Here is an 8,973-nt window from a genome sequence, read left to right as displayed (position 1 = left end):
ACACTTTACCACTTCATCCACTCTCTCTGACCAAGTACAGACACATGTACTTGGTCCCTGTAATCCATGTTGTAATAAATTCTGATAAATTCTATTAGGAGATTTCTTAGAGAAGTAAAAATTTTCAAAACATAAAATTTCCATTGATGATATGACCACCTGTGAAATTGTTACTCACTGAAATTATTCCATTTGCTAACCCTAGTGCCTACATCTACCCCATCAAAGTCTTGGTCATCCATTTGAAAATATCGAGTCCTCAAATGCAATAGAAATCTATTGCAAATCTTACAAAAGATGTGGAATTTTATGAAACTGATGAAAGTGATGTTGATGAACTGCTAGATCCACATGCAAAGTCACTAACACAGGAGGATCTTAGAGCTGAATCAGGTAACAAATGAAAACAAGAAAAATCAATAAGAATGATGATGACATCAGTGCTTCAAAAGGAAATAATTTGGATTCAAAGAAGGAAGAGAGAGTGTTGGGAAAACTGGACAAAGCCCTCCAACATTTTGGCAAATTTGACCCTACTACAAAAAACTCAAATGCAGTATTCTTCTCATGCAAATGAGAAGAATAATAAGGTACAGAAAAATAATGTCCCCACAAATTAACACTTCATTTATCAGAATTAGCACACAGTTGGAAAATAAAATGTGATAAATACAAGATAAATTCAGTTTCATAATTTACTGGTTGCATTGCTTCATGATAAAAATCCCAATCAAGTTTTTTCCTTTCACTATAGAATCTATGTCTCCAATATAAATAGATTCATTCTAAGATGGCCATTTCTGGGAAAAGGAAGGCCTCTTGTATTTATCTCTGTGTTCCTCAAACACACAATATTGTAAGAATCTCCTCAGAAAGTTGTAAAAATTTCAACTGCCAGACCAATTCTAAGTGTACAAGAGCAGAACAAAACCTAGGACTTCATATTTTTAACAATCATCTAAAGGGATCCTTATGGTAATCAAGCAAATGTAGAGATAACCCCCTTAACTCATCCAAATGAAATGATGAAATTTATTCTGTCTCTCCTCCTCTCTTAACCTTAAAAAGTCTTTTAAAAAAACTTTGTCAGTTAGTTTGTACTCACTGTACTTCTTTCTTCTTTCTTTTCTTTTTTCTACATGTCCTTCTTTCTTCAGGGTCTAATCTATTAACAAAGGTTTTCGAAGCTATCAACACAGCCTTTAGAATTTCCAACCTGTTCCTTCTTTTCATATTGCTTTTATTTTCTTAATCTGTTTGAACACTTTAGAAAAATGGAACTTTCCCCCTGCTCCTTTAAAATCGAGTATGAGTGATTTGTTTCAAGCTTCATTTTTTCTATATTCCCTCAGCCTGCATTCTCCTGAACCCATTTTGCTCCATATTCATTTGGACATTAAACTGCTTAGCAAATATTATCATATTCTGTCTGTTCTTTCTGTACCGACTGATTGTCAGCTCCTCAGAGACAAACATCTCATCCTTCACTTCTGCGTTCCCTTCGCTGAGCCTGGAAGATTGACTGACTAGTGTGCAGTGTGCTTCATGCAATGAGTGTTTAATAAATATTTTAAAACAGTATTAAAATGTTGAATAAATTTGACAGTAGTGCTGCTCCTCATCACTTAAAGTGCCAGCACTTTCTAGATCCCTTCTCTGCTTAGCAACCATTTCTTAACCATACCTACATGTCCCCATATGTTTCACCCAAGCTGATCCAGCTTTCCCTGCCTGAGTTATGGAAATATTGTTCACCTGTATTCCCCAAAGGAGTATATCACTAGTACCCAAAGACCCTGCCATACAACTTGAAGTTGCCCTTTTTTTTTTTTTTTTGGTGATAGTGGGGGAAAGAGAAGGACAGTAGGGATGGAGAACTTTTCCTTTTAGGTTACCCTTCTTTTTTCCCCAAATCATCTTTCACAGCAAGATACAACACCCCGATACTTATTTTCATACCTCTGTGAAACGTTGTTCTTAGCCCCTGAAGACTGCTAGGAATTTTACCTAAGAGGCTTTAGTAATTTTTTTTGAGGCTTTAATATTTTAACTAAGATATTGTATTCCAGAGGTCTATTCAATAACCCGCCCCCCTCCCCTTTTTTTCTGACCTATAGTCAGGAAGGGAATGTTTCTAACATCATTCCATTAGACATTATTCTATGCCAATGAAAAACACTCTTCTGCTTATGTTGTATGGATCTAACGTGGCAACGTACAGAAAAGATTATTTTCTTTTTCTTGGATAAAAATTGAGTGTTGCAAAGTGTGTTGGCATTCTATTCATTGTTTTATTTTAATCCTCACAACAATTCTGCTAGGTAGAAAGAATAAGGGTCATTATCTCCAGGATAAGCAAGAGGAAACTCCGAGAACTGAAGTGACTTGTCCCAGGTCACAGAGATGAATCGCAGTCAGTTCCGTTTCTGTCAGCTGAACTTCACATAATCAGCTCTGTCAGTAGAGACAAGGCTGCTAGGAATGAGCAAAAAAGACAGATTTGGAGGCGAGTAGGGGAGGGAAGGAAATGGCAACCCACTCCAGTTTTCTCGCCTGGAGAATCCCATGGAGAGAGGAGCCTGGTGGGCTACAGTTCACAGGGTCGCAAAGAGTCGGATACGACTGAGCGACTACACACACACACACAGACACACAGACACACACACACAGTCACACAACAGGGAAAAAGAGGCGGGGGAAGGCAAGCAAAGTACCTTGCGCAAGCGCAGATCGCCACTAGAGGGCCAGGACAGTGACGAAGAAAGGTTGAGGAATGAAGCTAGCAGAACTTTAACGCCATCTTCAACCTCTGGCTAACGCGCAGGCGCACTTCCTCGGGACGAAGGTCAGACTGAAGAGGGCGGGCCTTGGAGTCGCGCAAGCGCAGTTTTGCTCCGGGTCGTCAAGATGTCGTTCCCCAAGTACAAGCCGTCGCGCTTGGCCAGCTTACCTACTACCCTCGACCCAGCTGAATACGACATATCTTCTGAAACCCGGAAAGCACAAGCCGAGCGGTTGGCCATAAGATCCCGGCTTAAACGGGAATACCAGCTTCAGTACAACGACCCTAGTCGCCGAGGGGTTATCGTGAGTGAGGGGTCAGTGGGTGGAATTATAGGGGCCAGAGTCAGGTTAGTCCCGTCTGACTGCTCAGCCCAGACCTGCAGGGGGACCAGGCAGCGGGGTGGTCACCATTAGACACAGGTCCTCTTCCAGGCCCAGAGAGCAGGCCGGTTCATTAGTCCTTTGACCTTGGGCAGAATGTTTGGTGGTAAAGAGGACAGGTTCTGGATTCAAACCTGGCTGGGTTTGAGTCTGGGCTTGATCACTTCCCGCCTGAATGATCTTGAAACAGTTGTTGAACCCTGCGGCTTAGCCTCGGTTTTCCCGTCAGAAAAATGGGGATAATATGGTACTTCCTATCTTATGAGGCTCTTAGGAGGATTAAACGAGATAAGGCAAGTGACCGGCTGGCACAGTGCCTGGCTTGTGTTCAGAAAACGTCGGGGAGAAAGGGCTGTATTTTTTTTTTTAAGCTGTTTTCTACTTTTCAGTCACAGTTAAGTCAATACTGCTCTCTCCTGATGGGAATATAGTGATTTTTCAGTTTGTTATCTTTTAAAGACCCAAACAGGCTACTGCTTATTGAAGCTCTGCGCTTTGGAGTCAAACGCCAAGGCTCTAAGTACTGGCAAACTATATGACTTTGTACAATATCCCTGACCCTTCTGAAACTTAGTTTTATAGTTTTCATTTATGGAAATGTTAGTACATTCTTTATAGATCCTTGTGAGGTTAAATGAGATAGTCTGTATAACACTCTTGACACATAATACATGCCCAGTAAACTGAAAGGTATTATTATTTAAGAAGCATGCTTTTAGATAATTTTTGTACAAGAGCTGTTTAAATATGATGTATGATATTTTTTAAAAATAGACTTTTCCCAACAATTACATTGGTATTCTGTAGGAATTTTAGGAAGTTATGAGGATTGAAGGGAATTTACAGTGTGCCAGGCACTATTGAAAGTCTTTCTGAATGATATTCAGATATCACAGCTATTCAGAGTTAAGCTCTATTACTGTCCCCATTTTACAGATGGGAAGGACAAGTATGTCATAGAGTGATATCAACTAGCAAGTGATAGAGCGGAGTTTGAACTATAGTCTGTGTAACCCAAAGCATCTTCTTACGTTTGTCTATATTGTCTCCAGCCAGAACCTACTTCACTTGGAAGAAGGTGCGGAGAGAGACATTCGTTATATACATACTTATGCGATTGGGTTTGGTATGCTAGATAGTAAGATATAGGTTTTTAAAAAAAGAGTCAGTCTCTCTCAAAGTCTTTCTCAAAGACTCAAAGAAAGAGTCTTTGAGTCAGACAGAGTTACAGATTTTCTCTTTTTCAGTCCTGTGACCCAGAGCAGTTATAGTTTTGCCATGTAAAACAGGTTTTATACCAGCCTTGTTGGTTAAGTAAATGCGCGCATGCTCAGTCATATCCCACTCTGCAACCCCATGGACTGTAGCCTGCCCGCCAAGCTCCTCTGTCCATGGAATTCTCCAGGCAAGAATATTGGAGTGGGTTGCCCTTTTCTACTCTAGGGAATCTTCTCAACCTGGGGATCGAACCCGTGTCTCTTGTGTTTCCTGCCTTGGCAGGCAGATTCTTTACCACTGTGCCACCTGTGAAGCCCCTAAATAAATGAATGCCTATTATATATTGAGCAGTACATGGAAATTCTTTGCCTAATCTTTTAAGAATGATTTATTTAGTGAATAAGTAATTGCTTAGAGTCTGTTACATGCCAGGCCCTCTTATAGATACTGGAGTGACAAACAGGCTGGAGTGGAGAACAAACAGGCAAAGACTCCTGTCCTCATAAAGCGTTGTTTCCAAAGGGAAGACAAGTTAAAAAATTAAATTGTTTAGCATGTTAGGTAATGGTAAGTGATGAGAAGAAAAATAGAGCAAGGAAGGGGGGATTAGGGGGTATGTGTATGTAGAAGGGACAGAGAGCAGCTATAATTTTAGAAAGGCTCAGGAAAGGCCTCGCTTAGAAGGTAACATTGAAGATTTCAGAAAACTGAGGTGAGGGAGCTAACCACTTAGCTCTCTGGGAAGGTAGCATTCTAGTAGAGGGGACAGCAAGTACAGGGGTCCTGCAACAGGAGTGTGCCTCGTTAATCTCCCAAATACTGAAGAGACTGTTGTGATTGATTAACATAGAGAAACGTGAGGGCAGAGTAGGAAGAGATGTGATTGAAAAGGTACCTAGAACTAGATCACACCAGGTCTCATCGGTCACTGAAAGGACTTTTCTGAGTCGGATGTCCCATAATCAGAACTTATATTTTAACATCTCTGCTGCTTAGTTGAAAAGAGACTATGGGGGAGCAAAAGCAGGAGCAGGGAGACTAGGACCTTTTTGCAGTATTCTAATTTCTTAGTTGATGGTGGCTGCAAGGGTGATGGCAGTGAAGTTAGTAAGACATGATCCATTCTGCATGTATTGAAAGTAGAGCCAGCCAGGTTAGCTGGTAGATTGGATATGTGGTGTAAGAGAAGGAGAGGGCTCAAGGATAACTCAGATTTTTGACTGAAGTGAAGAATGAAGTTGCAGTTTGCCAAGATAAGGAAGAGTGTGAAAGGATCAGGGATGGAGGTGGAATGGCATGTTGGGAAATCGGTTTGGGATACATCACATTTGGCATCACATTTGCCGGTTAAACTTCCCTGGTGGCACAGATGGTAAAGCATCTGCCTACAGTGCGGGAGACCCAGGTTCGATCCCTGGGCCAGGAAGATCCCCTGGAGAGGGAAATGGCAACCCTGTCCAGTACTCTTGCCTGGAAAATTCCGTGGACGGAGGAGCATGGTAGGCTACAGGCCATGGGGTCACAAAGAGTCGGACATGACTGAGTGACAGAACTGAATTGCCTATAGGTGGATATTTAAAGCTATGTGACTAGAGATTATCAAGGGAGTGAATGTAGATAGGAAAGACCCACAGGTCTGAGGTTCACCCTTAAGAGATTGGAGAGAGAAGTAGGAAGTGAGTGAAAGAGACTAAGGAATAGCCAGAGAGTTAGGAGAAAAGCCAAGCTGGTGTGTGCCCTGGAAGGGATAGATATAAGAATAGACAGATGTTTTGTCCTTTCAGGTATAGAGCTCACATGTCCCATTGAACCTGTATCTTGTGTCTTCACCTTCTTTACTGTCTCTGCAAACAGTTTCATTTAAAATGTCACCTTGGGAGACTTCCCTTGTGGTACAGTGGTAAAGAATCCACCTTCCAACACAGGGCACCTGGGTTTGTTCCCTGGTTGGGGAACTAAGAACCCACATGCTGCCAGTTAACTAAGCCCTCACATCACAACTACTTTTTTTAACCGAGACGATCTGATTATTTTTCTTTAACAACTTTATCCTTTTGAAAAACTATTTTAATAGTGTGAAATGTAATAATTTTGCTCTTAGAAATACCAGCCAAGGCAGCTCAAAAAACTTTTAAGTTCAGAGTTAGCCTACCTCAGTCTTCATCCTTCCTGCAGTTTATTTGTAGCTTGGAGAGACTGGCATGGGTGTAGCATTAGAAAAGGTCCTGGAAACAAAGTTGACAGTATGATAGAGCATATGAAATCTGTTTGTCTTCATTGGAAATACTGTGTGGTTCTGTTGGTCATACTTCAAGAAAGGCAGTGAAGCCAAAAACAATCCAGAAAAAAACAGAAAAAAAAGGATTTAAAAAAAAAAAGTGCCTTCTCTGACTGCTTAAAATGATTAGGATTCTTAAATCAATAGAAAGCTGAAGGATAATATGAGTTTTTAAATTCTGAACAGGATCATCAGGAAATTAGTCAACAAATGCTAGAAATGTGTGATCGTCTCTGAAGCTATGTAGGAATATTTGGGATATACCCTTAACTGTAGGAGAGAAGAAAGGGTGTCTCCTCTGCTCCAGAACAAAAGTCCTGATGAGATTGCTTCTCAGTGTAGAACTTCATTTCCTGTATCTTTTGTTTTCATTCATTTTAGGAAGATCCTGCCTTGGTTCGTTGGACCTATGCAAGATCAGCAAATATCTACCCCAATTTCAGACCCAATACCAAGACCTCCCTCTTAGGAGCTCTGTTTGGAATTGGGCCCCTCGTCTTCTGGTATTATGTTTTCAAAACTGACAGAGTAAGTACTTGGACCTTGTATTTGGTGACTGTGTGATAGGTTCCTGCTGTGCTGGCTGCAGCTGTCTCTCACTCGATAATTCCCTTCTTGGCTTTCTACTCCTCCTCCTTACCTTTCCTTTATCCTCTCCTACCTTCATCCCTTTCCAGCTGAATTAAAAACCGGAAGTTTCATTTACATGTTTAGTTTTATTGCTCTATCATTTCAACTCATGTAGAAATATTCCCTCTTAAAAACCACAGTTTCTTGGTCTTTCAAATTTAATATTAGTGGCTCTAGAATTTAAAATAATGAATTGGTCCCTTTAAATATCTAGAATTTAAAATAATGAATTGGTCCCTTTAAATATCTAAGACTTGAACTTAGCTCATGGAAGAGTTTTCCTGGTGTATTCTAGATGAGGTAAGGAAGTTGTGTGTGTGTGTTCGTGCGTGTGCACTCAGTTGTGTCTAACTCTTTGCAACTCCATGGACTGGAACCCACCAAGCACCTCTGTTCATGGAATTTTTCAGGCAAGAATACTGGAGTGGGTTGCTATTTCCTTCTCCAGGGGATCTTCCTGACCCAGGGATTGAACGAACCTATGTCTCTTGTGTCTCTGGCATTGGTGGGCGGATTCTTTACCACTGCACCACCTGTGTATATTAAGCAAGAGGATACAGAAATAACTTTAAAAGTTAATTGCTTTTTTCTCATTAGATGTGCAGAAGTTAAGATTTTCCATTCTGATTAACCTTTAGATGTTGTTTTTAAAGAGATATTTATTGGGTTACATATTAGCAGAATACATGTATCACTTTGTATGTTCTCTGTCTGCTCTGCATGATTTTCAGTTATATAGGTCATATCGTGTGAGTTAATGTTAAAACATTGATATTCCAACAGTAGGGTAGCAGATGCAGCCTGTGGTGGGGATCACTGACATCAGAGGCCTGGGTATGTGATTGCATAGAAAGCCAAGCTTATCTTTGACACTAGACCAGTCTGATACTAGATCCCCAACCCGAGCCCGCAGGCCTCGTGTTGCCATCTACACTGGAGCCCACCAATGTGTTAATAGCTCTGCCTTAAACTGGTCAATCCACTGTCCTGTTAAGAGTGTATATATTTGCATTATCTGATAAATTACTGCTTAACAGAAAGGTAGGCCACACTTATCAGAAGGTATATGCCTTTTGCTTTCAGTGTATGCTATTTGGTGGGGGTAATATAGATATTTTTCAATAGGAGTGTTTTCTTACTATCCCTTTAATTCTTCAGATTATTGCTTCCTCAGTCATACTGTGCAGACGTTAGACAATGAGAGATTGGAATTAGGTTGGGAGTGTTTCTTCTTGTTTTTCAGAGTTATACCATGAATTGTGCCAGGATGCATTGTTTTTAATGTACTTATTTTTTTTTCTGTTTGTGCAGGATAGGAAAGAAAAACTTATCCAGGAAGGAAAATTGGATCGAACACTTAGCATCTCATATTAAGTCTGACAATGATGTCTATATGTACTATTGTTTAAATAAATCAATTAATCATTAAATAAATAGTGTTTCTTTCTTAATATTACTTGGAATAAGCAAACATTTGCTGAACATTGTAGAATCCCACTTTGTAAGAATTCAGTTTAATGAAGAAACAGATTCATGTTCATTCATTCAGTCATTTAGCAAATGAGTGTCTGCTATAAACCAGGCGTTGTGCTACGTGCTGAGAGTATAGCAGTCAGTAGGACAAACTTGGGCCCTGTGCTTTAGGAGTACACACACTGACAAGTGTTTATTCAACAGTTATT

The 8,973-nt window shown here is 40.4% G+C and overlaps 1 protein-coding gene and 1 long non-coding RNA gene across 2 annotated transcripts; one reads left to right on the top strand and one right to left on the bottom strand.

The window, feature by feature from the left end:
- Window positions 1-2,271: 2,271 nt before the first annotated feature.
- On the bottom strand, window positions 2,272-2,832 carry LOC133073523 (uncharacterized). Its single transcript, XR_009696997.1, has 2 exons — window positions 2,715-2,832; window positions 2,272-2,475 (listed from the first exon to the last, which is right to left on the bottom strand). It is a non-coding gene; the product is annotated as an uncharacterized LOC133073523 (long non-coding RNA).
- A 35-nt stretch (window positions 2,833-2,867) lies between these two features.
- Window positions 2,868-8,725, top strand: NDUFB4 (NADH:ubiquinone oxidoreductase subunit B4). The gene is made up of 3 exons (XM_061167072.1): window positions 2,868-3,087; window positions 7,043-7,189; window positions 8,603-8,725. Exons 1-3 carry the CDS (start codon window positions 2,908-2,910, stop codon window positions 8,663-8,665), a joined length of 390 nt encoding a protein of 129 aa, XP_061023055.1. The 5' UTR covers window positions 2,868-2,907; the 3' UTR covers window positions 8,666-8,725.
- Window positions 8,726-8,973: the final 248 nt, after the last annotated feature.

Source organism: Dama dama, chromosome 19, assembly GCF_033118175.1.
Source record: "Dama dama isolate Ldn47 chromosome 19, ASM3311817v1, whole genome shotgun sequence".
NCBI lineage: Eukaryota > Metazoa > Chordata > Mammalia > Artiodactyla > Cervidae > Dama > Dama dama.
Note: the sequence above shows the minus strand (reverse complement) of the source record. Positions and strands in the feature narration are given on the sequence as shown.